The sequence below is a fragment of the Crinia signifera genome, chromosome 5, assembly GCF_055691185.1.
Source record: "Crinia signifera chromosome 5, ASM5569118v1, whole genome shotgun sequence".
Classification (NCBI taxonomy): Eukaryota; Metazoa; Chordata; class Amphibia; order Anura; family Myobatrachidae; genus Crinia; species Crinia signifera.
In genome coordinates, this window is record NC_139221.1 from 279,107,571 (window position 1) to 279,125,289 (window position 17,719).

Consider the following 17,719-nt stretch of genomic DNA (forward strand, 5'->3'; position numbering starts at 1 on the left):
CAGTCCCTGCCCCCAGTAATGCAAATCGCGCAATATGCGGGTCTCCGGTGAGGGGTCGGGGCTAAATATGCATGATTAGCGTATTTAGCCCAGCCCCCTTCTGCCGAAAAGCCGCGAATCGCGGCAATTTAAAGCTTATACAACCATGTACGTTAGGGGGCGGAAGGGGGGTCTGCCGGAATCCGGGAGAAGGCCTACCTTTCCGGGGGGGACGGGAGGGGGACCCAATTTTCGGGATCCTCCTTGCCATTCCGGGAGGGTTGGCAACCCTGTACTAACATATACAGTACGCTGGAGTTTTGAGTTTATAAACTATGTCAAAAATACAAAATATATATAAAAAAAACCTTATTTTTATTATTCTAATAATTTTTATTGTTAAAACTTTGGAGCACAAAGTCTATGGCAGGTGAGGCAGTGCCTCACCTGGCTACCTTTTCTGCACACCTCTTATCAAAACTCAGCGGATCTCCAGCAGTGTATACTGCTACACATGTATATAATGCCGGCACGTACCCCAGGGCTCATATATTGTGTGCAAAATCTGGTTCTAGTACTTGCCAGGGCTCACCGCACGTCCCTGAGTGCCAGCCTGGGTATGCGTAGATGTGGATATAGACAATGCACAGAGGCTGCTCACACTGACACTTGCTGTACACTTGTCCTCTATTGTAATGTTCTCACCATACAGGGAAATGCAGCTTAACATCTAATTAATGTAATAAGGGCCTGATTCTGGTTGACTCACTAAGTAGCATTAATCGCTGCCTAGCGAGCCATCTAACGACACCCGACGCATTGCAAATGTACGTTTAGTATAAACATCCACTCGCAGGGGAGCGCACGGGAGCTAAATCATTCGATGATAACCGACCATCAAATAATTTTTCCTCTGTTCACAAATATAAGTATATATTTGCATCGTCCTGCTCTGAGAAAGGGATGGGCAGCTGACGTCCTGTGCCCGCCTGCGCTCACATGAGGGCACCAATTAAAACATCCGTTTTTGTGGGTATGCCCAGGAAATGCTTGGTGTCCCCATGCACCAGCCCCCTGCTCGCCTCTATCCCAACTGCCCCTGTGCAAATGCCTCGGCGAATGTAGATGTTATCCGCACAGCAGCCCTATACATGTGCATATGGGAATGTACACGTGTGCAAAGCACAAACATCGGACCCCGGTGCGAATACGCCGAGGACCAAGTCAACCAGAATCAGGCCCTAAGTGTGCATAGCTGTCTCACCTCTCTGCAGTATCTCCAACTGTATAGCATAGCTGTCTCACCTCTCTGCAGTATCTCCAACTGTATAGCAAAGCTGTCTCACCTCTCTGCAGTATCTCCAACTGTATAGCAAAGCTGTCTCACCTCTCTGCAGTATCTCCAACTGTATAGCATAGCTGTCTCACCTCTCTGCAGTATCTCCAACTGTATAGCATAGCTGCCTCACCTCTCTGCAGTATCTCCAACTGTATAGCATAGCTGCCTCACCTCTCTGCAGTATCTCCAACTGTATAGCATAGCTGTCTCACCTCTTTGCAGTATCTCCAACTGTATAGCATAGCTGTCTCACTTCTCTGCAGTATCTCCAACTGTATAGCATAGCTGTCTCACCGCTCAGTAGTATCTCCAACTGTATAGGATAGCTGTCTCACCGCTTTGCAGTATCTCCAACTGTATAGCAAAGCTGTCTCACCTCTCTGCTGTATCTCCAACTGTATAGCATAGCTGTCTCACCTCTCTGCTGTATCTCCAACTATATAGCATAGCTGTCTCACCTCTCTGCAGTATCTCCAACTGTATAGCATAGCTGTCTCACCTCTCTGCAGTATCTCCAACTGTATAGCCAGGGGCGTAACTATAGCACCGCAGCCCCCGCCACCGCGGGGGGGCGCTGTGCATGTGGGGGCGCCGGGGGCTGCGGTGCTATAGTTACCTACCCCCCAATCCCCCGCAGACTTACGTATCTTGCTGGTCCCGGCGGCTCCGTTCTTCTGAAGAGGACCACAACAAAATGGCTGCCCCCATATAGCAAACAGTTCTCTGCAACTGTCTGCTGTACGGGGGCGGCCATTTTGTGGTGGTCCTCAGCAGATGAACGGACGGAGCCGCCGGGACCAGCGCGATAGGTAAGACAGAGGGGGAGGGGGTTAGCATAGGCGGCGGGGCGGCGGGGCGACTGGGCGGCCGGGGGTGCTCGACGGGGTGGCGGCGGGGGGTGGGTATGGGCGCCCCCCCCTAACGGCGGGGGGGCGCCCAAAACTTAGCTACGCCACTGTGTATAGCATAGCTGTCTCACCTCTCTGCAGTATCTCCAACTGTATAGCATAGCTGCCTCACCTCTCTGCTGTATCTCCAACTGTATAGCATAGCTGTCTCTCCTCTCTGCAGTATCTCCAACTGTATAGCATAGCTGCCCCACCTCTCTGCTGTATCTCCAACTGTATAGCATAGCTGTCTCACCTCTCTGCAGTATCTCCAACTGTATAGCATAGCTGTCTCACCTCTTTGCAGTATCTCCAACTGTATAGCAAAGCTGTCTCACCTCTCTGCAGTATCTCCAACTGTATAGCATAGCTGTCTCACCTCTCTGCAGTATCTCCAACTGTATAGCATAGCTGTCTCACCTCTCTGCAGTATCTCCAACTGTATAGCATAGCTGTCTCACCTCTCTGCAGTATCTCCAACTGTATAGCATAGCTGTCTCACCTCTCTGCAGTATCTCAATGGCTAGGTCGATAGACAAAAGGTCAACATGGGTTTTTCACTTTTTTTTTAAGCCGACATGTGCCGTCAGGCTGTATTTCATGCCCTACCATCCACTAGGGTGTGGAGGGAGAATAGAAATAGTGTGTAGAGCGTAGTGTGGCACCATGTCCAAAGCATGGAGAGTGCAACAAGCCATGCAAGTGGACGCGGTACACTTACACAGTGTCCATGTCGGCTATGTCGACATTCAGTGCCGGTGCAAGGCACCAGAGCACCCCATGCGGCGTTCCGGGGGGGGGGGGGGGAGTTGCCAGGGAGGGGGTGTTGGGTGATGTGGCGGCAGGCCGCCGCGTCATTCCACGGGGAGGGGGGAGTGTTAGCCAGGGAGGGGGTGTCGGGTGATGCGGATGCCCGTGCTGCTAAGCGTGCCGGCTGGGGGGGGCGGGGCGGGTGATGCCACTAGGTAACTCCAGGGCTGGGGAGGGGGGCCTAGTCGCTCTGGAGGGGGAGGAGGGGGGGAGATCTGCTTACCTCCATCCGGGGGGACCTGCTGGAAACTGCCGCCCTCCAGTAGCAGGAACCCTAGGCAAATGCCTAGAGCTGCCTAGCGGTGGCGCCGGCCCTGTCTACATTTAGTACAAAAAAAAAAAAGTGAAAACCCAGGTTGACCTTTTGACTGTCGACCTAGTCATTGTTGACCTAATGCTTGTGTTGAACCTTCCATCCATGTCGACCTTATGCATGTCATCCTATTTCATGTGTCAACCTGTCATGTCAACCAGTAATTGCTCAATTTGCAAATTCACTGATCAACTCTAATTCAGACTCTTAAAGCACCAGTTTTATTGGAAGCAAAATCCAGCATGTTTCGCCTATAACAAATGAGGCAATATAAGTCTAGCAGGAAAATAAAACAACAATTTCATCTTAACAAATCGCAGCCTACTAGATTTTACAGTGGGATGTTGAGAAAATAAAGTAATAATTGTTGTTTGTTTACTTTAGGTACAAATGTGACAAGTCATCTTGTGCGCTCTTCTCATACCCGACATGACTACTGTGAAACCATTAAAAATTAGAACAAGGTTTGCTATAAACCTTTCATATAAGGTGTCGCTAAAACTGTCTGTTCCTGGAGTTAGCCGTATTAGATCAACAAAAAGACTTGTCCAATCATGAAACATGTTATTTTGTCTTTCAAAAACTTCCAACTTTTTTTTTTCAACCTCTGATACAATCTCTGCAATAAATGCACACTTAACCCCTTCACTGTGACTCCGGTGCTGAACCTATTTGTGCTTCTGAGCTCATAATATTCCATCTTCAATAACTGTCATTTCTCTGTGCAGCCAACACAAAGTAGCACATTGTATTATCTCTTCAAGGTTTTCGTAGGACTGTCATTTTTTGGGATACGGTCATTGGGTCTACAGCAAGCTGGTCGACAATCATTAAGTCAAAACCGTTAGGTTGACATTGGGATAGGTCAACAAGGATTTAGGGCGACAGGTCATTAGGTCGACACAAGCATTATGTCGACAGTGTCTAGGTCGACAGTCAAAAGGTCGACATGGTGTTTTGCACTGTTTTTTGAGCCGACATGTGTCGGCAGGTGGTATTTCATGCTCTACCATCCACTAGGGCGTGGTGGCAGAATAAAATAGCATGCCAAGCGCAGCGAGGCACCGTGCCCGAAGCATTGCGAGCAAAGCGAGCGATGTGGTGCACTTGAAACTGTGTCCATGTTGACTGTGTCGACATTCGGGTAAAAAAACAGCGAAAAACCCCATGTCGACCTTTTGACTGTCGACCTAGACACTGTCAACCTAATGCTTGTGTCGACCTATTGACCGGTCTACCTAAGCCCATGTCGACCTAGACCAATGTCAACCGTGTCCCATGTTGACCTAGAACCACGGCGACATTTCCCCATGTCGACCTAACTGTGTCAACCTAATGACTGTCGACCAACTTGCTGTAGACCAAACGATCCCTACCCCATTTTTTGGGGGAACTGTTTTAGTGTCCCACCCTTGGCCCGTGATGTCCCATGTCACAGGGAGATCCCCTTATCACTCGCAGCTCTGCTTAGCAGAGCGGTAGTGAATAGATGTTGTGCTTTCTCAGCTTAACCATAAAGGCCCCCATGCACCAATGAGATGTGATTTCCATTGAACTCCACGGCATCTTTCAGGGCAGCAGCATCACATATGCTGATCGTATTCAGTCCTTTTGCATATGATGCATCATAAGCAATCCCAGTCATGGCTGCGGCATCCAATATATCTATAGAGCAGACACGGCAATCTCCGGCTCCCATCCCATGTGCATGGGGATCGAGCATCAGATGAGAATTGGAGGTTAAACACATACGATTTGGCACTTTTCAACCGATTACTCATCTTGATGCGTCGGAATCATGTGAAAACGGCACAAATCACACTAGTGTTTCGGCACCTTAACCCTCTCTCAGCTTAACCCTACCCTCCCCTCCTGCAGCCTGACCTTAACCCTCCCATCCTGCATCCCAACACTCTCCTTCCTCAGCTTACATTGTGGTATCGACAATACAATTGCTAACATGGTAAATGTTGACATAATGATTGCATCCCATCTGGGAAAATACTGCAACATATACCAAGCTGACCACAATCATGAACTGGATCAGTGACGACTCCCATCAGCCACCGCAATCGCGGGCTCCTCCTGATACCTAGTGGCGACGGGACCACCGTTTCCTGCGATATTTCTATTTATAGGCCAACAAGACAGACATTAATAATCCGTCTCCCTGTGAGGTGGAGACACACAGCACGGGCACTGTATGCTGATGACTAAATCACCACCATCGGCGGCAGTGTGCATTATCTACACTGGAGTCCACAGTTACACTACGTGTGAGCAGCCTGTCATATTATAGACAACACCGTCTCTGTATGGATCGGCCATTATCCATGCTGCAGGACATTATCCATTACTAGTCAAAGAGAATTACAGGACTGCATATGCTGTGCAGTCATGCTTATGCCACTGGGCATTGCATTAAAGTACCAGTGGAAAATAAATCAGTCCATTGCTGTTACTAAGGATTGTTTATTTTGTTATATTGTACATTATGCAATCGTCTGACCCCGGGAGCCGTAGTTTATTGTTATATTATATCAGTAAAGCTCATCTGCATTTGGAATTTTGAGGCATAACATTAATTGTACATTGTTGTAAAGACATCAGCTCTTTTTATCCTATTCTTATTTTATGCATTAATGGTTATTGTGTATGTAAATGAGGCATTGTGCGCCTCCAGTGAGTTGCTGGATCTAGCATAATACTTCTCTATCTGCACAAGTTATGAAAGTTGCTCAGTTAAAGATTCTGAAAATGTGAGATCAGAGTTCTTTAAATTCGCCTTGGTAATACATAAAACAATTAGACTTACATATGGAACAACTGTTCTAAAATGCACTTAAGATATCAATATCTTAAAACAATTACAATCGATGTTTGTAGAAAATTGCTGTATAATGAATGTTTTCAATGTAATTGCTGAAGTGTTCCTATACTGTACATCAAAATATTGTTATATACTGTATTAGAGCACAACAAATGACCAAAATGGATAGAATCAGTATATATTCTAGTAGTCTAAAGAGACGATTGACCACTTCTGCTGTGGCTTTAAGAATATGATAGAAGAAAATGAGATTTTGAAAGAATCATTGTGAAGACAAGTCCTTCTGTAGTCTTTTAAAGACACTGGCATGGTGCCATTTACATGACAGCTAATGTTAATAAAATATAAGCTTTAGATAAAGGAAAATGGACATAGCTATAATATATAAAGTGGTGAGTAACGGGATAAGGTTTAAGACTCTGAACCCATGCATGGTTGGTGTGATAGTTAGCATTACTGCCTCACAGCACTGAGGTCTTGGGTTCTAATCCCACCATGGCATTTCAGGAGGATGTATGATCTCCCAGTGTTTGTTTGGGTTTTTCCTCGCAATCCGAAACCATTGCTGGTTGGTTAATTGGATTCTGATAAAAATTAACCCTAGTGTACATGTGGTAGGGACTATAGATTGCAGCCAAGTAACAGGGCATATTTCCTCCTGTTCTGCACCAGCCCCCAGAATGGCGCTCATAGCTATTCATGCAGAGTCTGCAGAGCGTCTTCCAAACAGCAGAACCGCCCCCGCAGCATTATGGGAGAAGACATAAGGGTACATATACTAAAAGCCGATTTTGGTAGACGTTGATCAATATATTTTTATTTTAGGTGATGTTGATTAGTTTAAAATTGATCTTACTTAATATTGGGCTACCAGGGGTAAAACACACATACATTATACCGACAGATTAATTTGTATATTAATTTTGAAATGTTAGTATTAGTGTGTTAATAATAGTGTGTTCTAGCTCTGAACAAACAGTGACTAAAATTAACCTTTTTTTAATATACCCATAGTGTATCTCCCCACACAATGACAGGTTGGAGAATTCAACCCTGTGTGGCCTCACCCTTTGCGCACCGCTCCTTATGGTCCTGACTGGGAAGAGAAAAGGGGTATACTGTAGGTCCAGCACTAGGTACAATGGGGCAGATGTATTAAGCCTGGAGAAGAGATAAACTGGAGATAAAGTGGAGATAACTTGGAAGAGTTAACGCACCAGCCAATCAGCTGTGTTTGAAATATGACAGTTGGGATCTGATTGGCTGGTGCGTTATCTCCTTCCACTTTATCTCCAGTTTATCTCTTCACCAGGCTTAATACATCTGCCCCAATAGGTGAGTTTGGGGGAATTGACCTATAACTCAGCCCTGATTAATTATGAAAAGACAAACTACCTTAAACATTTCCATGGGTTCCATCCCCAGGAGAATGAATTCAAATGAGTTGGTGGTGCTCAGAGCGAAGTTACAAAAAATGCACCACCAACCCCCTTGACCCCGGTAGACTGTAAGTTCCAGTGGGGCAGGGACTGATGTTAATGATTTAATTACTCTCTGTAAAGTGCAGCGGAACATTTGCAAATGTCATAAAACAATTTAAAAGCCAGTATGTACGATTTAAATAGAAGAATGAATCAAAAAATATATAAATAGTAGATATTACAACTTAGTAAAACACAGACAGAAACAACCATTATTTGACATAAATGTAAAATAAAAACTTACTATCATCTTTGATGAACTCCTCATAAGATGCCCAAGAAGAGTTCTCCGTTTCCCAAGACAAGCTTTGGGATATAGTTTTGTTATAGTCAATGAAATCTCGAACACATTTTTGTTTTAAATGGCCCATAAAGAGTTGCAGCCCTATCAGGGCAAAGACGCTCAAACAGAAAACTGTTAAAATCATTACATCCGCAAGCTTCCTTACTGACTGGATGAGAGCTCCGACAATGGTCTTCAGTCCTGTGGAGAACATCAACAATAAGAGACAGGCTAGCAGAAGCACGGGACCAAACACAGCAAGGTTGCGACATTGTATGTTGTATACCTACTGCACGTTGTAAGAGAATGACAAGTCTCCCAGGTGTCTGGATCATAATAGAGTGTCAGGATTATTATACTACTCATGTGTCTCTGAAGTGTCTGCAGTAAGAATGTGCTATTCCGTATAATATACAATTGTTTCTAATAAATGCTGAATGGAGGAATATTTTCTAAAATGCAATATTTTAACACATGCATAAAAAATGTCTTGCATAATGGCAGATTCTACATAGGGATTGGCCCCTCACCAACCCAGTAGAAGAGCTGGACAGGCAGCCACAAGGGGAGATGTTTTCTTCACCCTTGCTATCATAACAGCCTATCTGGCTTCTAGGGACTGCAGTCAATGCAGTCCCTAGAAGCTGGCAGGCTTGTTCATTTGTGTGCATGCAGAGGATCATCATGACATGCGGTCCATCAGCCACACTAGTAAGGCGCTACTGCTGGTCCTACACATTAGGAGAACCTCTCTATCATCAGTCCGTTCTCATACAACCAGCAATTAGTCTTTTCCTCAGCACTACTACTGTTAGGAGAGTGAGTTGGCTGGCAGTATTAGTCTTTGCAGCCTACAGGAACATGTACGGTGCAAGGTATCCATACCGCTTTAATAAATGTAATGTAATTAAATAGATGAGTTTCTATGCAACATTACAAGAGCGCTATGGATGGATTTTGTTTTAAAGACTTTAAAACCTTGTCTCCTTATTTTTTGTACACAAATGGGGCAGAATTTATTAAGGGCAGAGTTTCTTAAAATCAAATGGGGCAGGACTGTTTAAGGACAATGTTCCCCAAACTCAGCATAATGAACCATTAACAAGGCATGATCTTCCGATCTTCTAGTAGGTTCACAGGTGTATTTATTCCTGCAATACTAAGGAATTCTGTAAAACATGCACTGCAAGGGTTCCCTGAGGACCAAGTTTGTCTAATATTTACTAAGGAGTTTTTTTTCCAAAGTGGAAATATGTTTTCATTTTGTTATAAACTCAGTACTAAAAATGACATGTCATCAATTCAAAACAGCCTTAAATCACTGCATGTGTTGTGCCAAAACAATCCACTCAACTTGTAATCAAGATCGATAGGGATCGGGGGAAATGAGGTCAGACATTGACAGTGATCTAATAACCCCGGCCCGCTAATACAGTTTGAGACAGGCAGAATTTATTTAAGGTAGTTGCTACTAGCATCAAAATTCAAATCCCCTATGCGCAAAGTTCTGAGAATCTGAAGGAAGAAACTGTTTTGGCTGCTCAGTAATAATAAAAAACTCTTAAGCACCTCCTTCCACTGTAAGAAGTATAGTAACAAAAGTGCGGGGTTTATAGAAGTGGATATGTTGCCCATAGCAACCAATTAGATTCTAGAAATTATCTTTTAACAGGTGCTAGAAAAATGCTATGTAAAATCTGATTGGTTGCTAGGTGCAACATCTCCACTTCTATAAGCCCATACTTTAATAAATATACAGGGTCATTTTTACATTTAATCTAAATATACTATACCTTTAAATTAAATAAAAATAAATGATCTTGATAATCAAAATCGTTGGCATTCTGTATTATACTGCTTTCACATTGCAGAAATGGGTAATGACACGGTATTCTTAAATGGGACTTTAAAACGGGTCTGAGCCTTGAGACCTTTCACATTGCAGGTGAAAACCGTTTTAAAAATCATTTAATACCATTCAAACATTCAACCCGTTTAACCCCCAAGGGACACGTTTCAAGCCATTGAAATAGAGCTGTTCAAACTGCCAAAAAAACGGCTTTGAACCATGTAGGACTCTGCTTTTTAACCGTGTTGAAATACCGGTTAACTTTAACCGGTAAATCAACTCTGGCACTTTCACATTGCAGCCTTAAACGTTTTAAAATGGAAAAAAAAACGGCAATATACCGTTTTAAAAGTGCGATGTGAAAGGGGTATTATAGATATCATATCTGTATTGAGAGGTTGACTACACTACAATGTTTTGAAAGGGAAAATTAAAGCTTAAAGATGAAATTTGTGGTTGGGATGAATAGGGGTGATTAACAGTTTACTACATCCCTTCTGGTTTGTGCTATACCTTGGTGTGTGTTTTAAATTGACTACACCAAAAATTCTTAAAGTGGGTTCTTATATGTGCAATCCTTATTTCAGGAATGTAAAAATATCTAGGAAACGATGGAGAAGACCATAAAAAAGAGATACTATAGAGAGTTAAGGCCACCACAACACTATGTAATTTGGGCCCAATTTCACGCAATTCAGATGGATCGGGCCGTGTAGACATCCAGTGCGCATCGGATCGGAGTCGGGAGGTCGGACCAGCTGCACATAAGACTTGCTCAATCTTATGTGCAGCCGGGCAGGGGATGCAGAGAAGCAGGTGGTGGGGATGCCGCGAGCTGACCAGAGAGACTGGCAGGGGAAGCCTGCAGTGGGCCGTCGGACACATAGGCGGCGGGCAGGAGGGAACAGAGTCAGGCAGGAGGAGCAGGGATCCGATCAGCAACAAAAAAAAATACAAATGAATGGGCAGCCAGTGATTGGCTGAGAGCTCTCAGCCAATCAGTGGCTTCCAATTCATTGGCATGGGCTTTTTTTTCTTGCAGCTTGGCTCCCTGCTCCCCCTGTCCAGCTGTCTGTTCCCCTCCCCAGCATCAGCCGCCCCCCTGCTCCCTCCGGCTGCAGCTCCCTGGGAGTTGCATGTGATAAATCGCATGCAATTTATCACATGCAATAATCCTGGCTTCAAAAATAGAAATCAGTGGGAACTGACTTTTATTTGCAAGTGCTTGGGACTGTGATGTCAACTGGCCAACCCGGCACACATCATCTCGTTCACGCACCCATGGGAATATCCATCATTTTCATGAGGACACCCATAAAACGCTGGGCATTCCCATGGGTGACCCCTGTCCTTGCTGGCGTCCGTCCCTGGCCCACCTTGATCCTTGCAAATGGCTCGGCGACTATGCAAGTCGCCAAAGCCATTCACAAAGGGGACATGCATATGTGCATAATCTACCATGCGAATGCACAGAGCCCAAAACATCAGACTGGGGCAGATTTGGCCCCATCCGAATGAATTACAATCACCCCCTAGATTCCATAAGGTGTCTGCCCCCCATCAGAGAGCACGGTGGAGTAGAGGATGTGTGAGCTGGAATACAACATACACAACCCCAACTCGCTCTCCCTGAGTTTCAGGACCCCAGGAAACATGTCTCATTGTAGGAAGAATGACCACTTAGGCCCATTTCACACACACCGGAAGCCGACGGGTGGCGAAACCCGCACGGCCAAGTAGCCATGTCGTGCACAGAACTTTACAATGGTCGGGATGGCCACAGCCTGGCAGCTGTCCTTTCCAATGGTGAGAGCCGGCTGCAACAGGGGGGCCGGGCCATGAATGGACCTATTCTGTCCATTGTTAACTACTATGTACTGTGCACCGTTTTGCCGCAAGGCAGGAGCCGGAGCGTGTGAAAGGGGCCTTAGAAATACACTTCCCAAGTGGTAATGCTGGTTTAATTTAGGTGCTAGATCCATTCTTTGTGGAATTAGGTAGATATTATTTTAAAATAAAGGTACTGACAAAACATAGGTACACATTTACCTTTAGAATTTATGGTACATTTACTTGATTTACCGAATAAGATGTGAATTCTGGGAAAAGTAATTTGATTGTACAAAGCATAACAATGATTAGGCAAACTGTTTAACCTACCCTACCCCTCCATCCGTTCCTACTTATCCTATTGTTTTTCGTTCGTCCACCCACCTTTTAGTATGTTAACTCTTATGAGTAGGGCCCTCCTTCCTCACATACTCACCCTACCCCTTTACCTCACCTGTGCTCCTGCCCGGTTCTTCCCTTCATCTACTTCATCTTCAGACTCCTCAACAATTTCCACACATACTTCTGAACTGATGCTGATTTTAGTTCTACCAGCTATACCCCTATTTATGCTGTATTTTATCAACACACCCTGTACATTACCTTGTAATTTGTTTTGCGTTTGCTATGTACAGCGCTGCGGACACTTTGTGGCGCATTATAAATAAACGTACTACTACTACTTTTATCATTCTGCTAAGTATGGGGTTCTTGCTGTACATGATGTTAAATACACTTATCCTGTAGAATTAGTTGCACTTAGTCTTCAAGTTTGTTTCTTTTGTTTTCTTTTTTTTTTCAACTCTATTAAAGATCTACCACCCATGCATACAGACAAACTTCTTATATTAAATACTGTATAGGATAATGTGCATTGTTAGACTTTAACATTGATCAGTTCTTAATCATTTTAAAGAAATCATCAGACAGATGTGTGAAGCTGGATTAGCACATACATTGAATATAAAAAAGATGATGTACGGAATACAAAAATTATAACAAAAAACTCACATATAGGACATGCAACATGGAGCAGAGAAACACAGAAGCCCAGATCACTCTCTACGACAAAGCATCCACAGAATAAGATTGGTCTTTGAGGCTTATCTGCCGTAGATCATTCTAACAGACATTGGCAATATATACCAAACTAGTAAGCCCACTCAAAGCTAATGCTTCGAAAGCTAGTACATGTAGTTTCACTTGCTGCCAACAGATGGCAGTGTTTCAGAGTCACACGGACACTAGACATATATATATAGATGATCCTAGTGCAATTCTACAATCTCAGCTCTTAATATTTAGAGTAAGGGCACATTGGAAATGTTCCTTTAATAGGTAATCATACATTTAGAACATGTAGCTATATTTTTGTATGGCAAAAAGTAACACATTGACTGTTAAAATGGCATAATAATAATAATAATAATAATAGTTATTTATATAGTGCTTATCTCCAATAGGATACAAAGGGGCACATTTACTAAGATGGGAATAAGACTTCACTTGTGATGTTGCTATGGGCAACCAATCAGATCCTGTCTACTATCTTCTAGAGGGTGCTAAGTGAATAAGAAGTAGATTCTGATTGGTTGCCCATACCAACATCACATGTAAAGTCTTATTCCCATCTTAGTAAATTTCCCCCAATGTGTTTTGTAACAATACTATGAAAATATTACAGGGGTTTGGATAACACCGCTGAGGGGTTGCAATCTCAATCCCCAACAATGAGCCCTTTTAATGTGTACAGTAGATTATTTTTTTCGGGGATTCTTAGGACTGTTGGGCTCATGTGTCAACTGCACTATACCGCCTTGAGCCTGGGCTGGAGGTCAGAAAAGTTCTAGCAAAAATTGGTATACTTTCTGTATACCATACGGAGTTGACACTTATTTAGTCATATGAAAAATTAAGGACTTATTGAGTTCTAAATACCTTCAGTATTGCCTCTGTATCAATGCATACAGTAGGTTACAATGCACCTGCCAATATTTTAACCTGACTTCTTATTATAGACTTTTAATGGTGACTTTCTTATTGAATTTGCCATAAGTTTATATACACATACTGTATATTTATATTATAAGGTTACAAACACCATGCTTATTAAAAATGCATGCTACAGTACATGTGAACCGCACACACATTATATATATATATATATATATATATATATATATATATATGATATATATATATATATATATATATATATATATATATATATATATATATGATATATATCAGGGTTGCCGACTTTGTTATTCTCCTCTCCGCTCTCCGGGAGAAGCCCGGAGAGGAGAGATTCAGTAGCCGCTCAGGGGGCGGGGCTTAATCGTAACATCACTAAGCCCCGCCCCCATGCTGTAAAACCAAGGAATTCAGTGATCTCCATGGAGGGGGCGGGGCTAAAATGACGCGATTGTGTCATTTTAGCCCCGCCCCCTCCTCTGAGACCCGGGGATTGCGGCATTTTAATGCCGCGATCCGGGGGACAGCGGGGGTCCCCCCTGAATCCGGGAGGGTTGCCCACCCTTCCGGGGGGCCGGGAGGGAGCCCCGATTTTCGGGAGACTCCCGGAAATTTCGGGAGGGTCGGCAACCCTGATATATATATATATATATATATATATATAAATATGTGTGTGTGCGGTTCACATGTACTGTAGCATGCATTTTTAATATGCATGGTGTTTGTAACCTTAGAGACTCACACAGAATTTCAGTCCCCATAGAAACATAATGTATAATTTGAATAAATCTCTGTCTGGCATACGATTGCCAATGTCTGTATAAGGATGCTTACCTACACACACGTTATCATGCAGACCTACAAACACCTTTCCATGCAGGTCAGAAATGTTAAGCACTAAGGCTGAATGAGACTTGTCCCCAGAATGTGCTTTAGTCCTGGCACAATGTGCCCAGCAGAGCTGGTAATGGAGCAGATTCCGACTACAATCATCTTTTTTCCAAACCTACAAGCAGCTAATTATAAAATTAGTGAATAGCAATTATTAGGTGCATGTAAGTGCTTTCTAACTGCAGGTTGAAAGGATCAAACCTATAAATATACCGGGACAGAGTTCTTTTGCTTTTTTTTTTTACTTCTGTGTGAAAACATTCCTTCTCCGGGGAGTGCAAAAGCATCCAAAATCAATTTTGCTGTCAAACTGAGGATAATAGAAGGGGAACTCTGCTGTTTCTCTAGACTTACACTGTGCTCAATTTGTATTCAATGCAGAGGCGTATTTGTTTTATGTTGTATGAAATTACATAGGGACTTTCCTGTCTCACAGTCAATTATTAGTAAGGAGTCTTTATTTTGCTAATAGACTCCCTAAACACTAGTGTCAGAACAACTTAAAGAGAACTTAACTTGTTTTAAGGCATATTGATAATGGCTTATGCATCAATTTTATTTCTACTGCCTTATGCTGGAAATAAAGCACTTACTTAGCAATAGTGCCTAGTCATCATACATGTGACAAGGTAGTATTATATACTGTACAACCTACAGGAACATGGATAATCAATAGGTTTCTATAGTGACAGCTGAAGTAACGGTCTGTACATACGTTGCATTTTGGCTATTTATTCCTTACGGTTTGGACTATATAATCAGCTGAAAAAGTTTTGAAAAGTTCAATTAATCTAAATATCATCTGAAATGTTGGCGGGATTTGATCTTGTTTAATAAATGGTTTCTAGTAGTTGATACATATATATTTGGCGAAACGAAATACTGTGTACTAACTTTTACAGACACATATGAGCATATACAGAGGCAGAACTCTGGGAGGCAATGGATTCATCTGCCGCCGGGCTCCTGCTTCCAAGGGGGCACCTCTCCTCCCCCTGGAAGTTTAAATCAATTATTTAAAAGCCAACGATATTGCTTTTGTGGCTGAGTTCTGAAATATATGTGTTCTATCTATCTATATTTCTGAACAGAAATATATATTTTATATAAGGTTATATAGGGCGGGTGGGTGTGTGTGTGTTTGGGTGTGTGTGGGGGGGGGGGGGGGAGGGGGCACCAATTTATATCTTGCCTCCGGGCAACTGGAGTGAATTTACGCCCCTGAGCATATAAATTTGCTTCTCTCACTAACTTATATTACAAATATAAGAAAATTAAAAACAAACTGGCTAAGAGGCTATTTTCAGACAATAGTACATACTTTTTTTTAATTTAATTGATCCATCCTCAGACCTAGAGTTCCTGGAACTACAGTATAAAAAATGGAAATAACTGCTGATGCTTGGAAAGAATGTTTTACACACAGACATGATGATCAAGTGACTTAAACTGCTAAAATGTATAAGGCATGAAATGCTAAGGGCAGTGGAGGGCAATTCAAAATATAATTTATTATACTTTAGGCATGGTGCTCCAAAGTACAGGAGCACCCCAAACCTAGATATAAGGGGGAAATAAATCAACCCTTCTAAAAAAAAGATAAAGGGCGGGATGTTCTAACATTCGCTGCCTGTCTCCGCCGGCTACAGCATTCTTACTAACCGCATCTGCACTGACATATGCGATCATTAACGCAGGGGACAGCTCTTGCGATAAGAGCTGTCCCTTGCGATGCGGCGCTGTCCCTGGACTTCTGGGTTTGAGACATGCGCAGAGTGACGGCCTGGGCGCGGGACATGCTGGGAGGGATCGGTGACAGATCCCTCTGATAGTGATGCGGAGAGAAGCCCATAGGCTGGCGATACCCTCGGCAGTGCTGCCCTGACGGTGGGGCACTAGAGCATACAAAAATGCGCGATAACGGGTTTTTACCGCATTTTTGTTTTAGAGCATCCCGCCCACAGAGAGGTGTTGCCCATTCTAACCAATCAAATTCCAGCTATCATTTTATAGGCTGTACTAGATAAAAGATAGCTACAATCTGATTTGTCCTCACTAGAAGGTTGTTAAATCTCCCTATACAGTATGTGTGTAAAAGTGGTCTGCTTTGTGAGGTAATAATCTATGTGAAAGTTTCTATAATTATTATATCTTGGAATTCTGTTGCATTCATCAATAGGATAAGGTCTAAAATATTAATTCTGCAGACAAGTGTCATTCTCAACATAGAACCATTCCGAACAGACATCATTTGGTTAAATGGAATGGCATGTGGGCTTTCACAAGCAGCCTTAGTGTTTAACCCGATCCTCACCTGGAATGACTGAGATTGTTTTCAATGCTCGGAGTACTCTGAATGTTCTTAAAGCTGACACATTGCCCAAGTCGATAACCTCAGTGGCATATCTGTAATAAGGGAAAGTCACACACAGACAATAGCAAAACACCATCCAACAACGGCCGCAAAAGAGGGAGAACAGGGCACAGACTGAAGCGCTTGCAGCAGCCGAGAGCTGGAGAGGTGAAGCGCTCTTACCTGGGACTACCGATAACGTTTTCAGAGCTCTCAGTACTCTGAAAGTTCGAAGGGCTGAAACATTGGCTAGGTTTAAAGAATCTGTTACAAACCTGTAGAACCAAACCATAGTTATTTGGAATCGATGAATCTAAGAAGCCATTGTACTGTATGAATGCTGAGACATTGAGATAGCAATGTTACCCAGCTGTAAGACAAGATGATCATAATAATTGTGCAGTTGTGGATTGAAAGGTCCACAGTGTCTAGGTAGACATTCAGTAGGTCGACGTGCACTAGGTGAATGTGCACTAGGTCAACACACACTAGGTTGACACAGACATAAGATCAACATGGAATAGGTCAACATGTTCAAAAGCAGCTTGATACAAGCAAAAGGTTGACAGATGAAAAAGTCGACATGAGGACTTTGCGTAAGTGTGGACACCTGTCAACATGGACCCCCAATTACTCTAGCGTGTACCCTCGCATGTTGCCTCACTTTACCGTTCCCAATTGTAGTCCTCGTGGATGGAAACGTATGTCTAAAAAAATGATAAAAATTGTCAAAAACTCATGTCAACCTTTTTCATGTGTCGATCCATTGCCATCCATTGACATTTGTCTACATTGTGTCTGTGGTGACTGTGTCTGTATGTCGACATTTTGGTATTGACCTATTGACTGTCTACCGAGACACTTTAGAACTTTTAACCGCTTCCCCATAATGCAAGGCGA

The 17,719-nt window shown here is 43.2% G+C and overlaps 1 protein-coding gene across 7 annotated transcripts in view; it reads right to left on the reverse strand.

The window, feature by feature from the left end:
- LOC146081108 (sodium channel protein type 5 subunit alpha-like) overlaps nt 1-17,719 on the reverse strand; it is a 388,187-nt gene that overhangs the window by 209,215 nt on the left and 161,253 nt on the right. For 6 of the 7 annotated variants that reach the window (XM_083189076.1, XM_083189080.1, XM_083189078.1 and 3 more), the window contains exons 6-7: nt 16,781-16,872; nt 7,884-8,123 (exon numbers count right to left, since the gene is read on the reverse strand). In XM_083189076.1, coding sequence (XP_083045202.1) covers nt 7,884-8,123; nt 16,781-16,872 — 332 coding nt within the window. Of the gene's footprint in view, nt 1-7,883; nt 8,124-16,780; nt 16,873-17,002; nt 17,095-17,719 lie in introns of all 7 variants that reach the window. The other variant, XM_083189077.1, reaches the window with a different exon arrangement.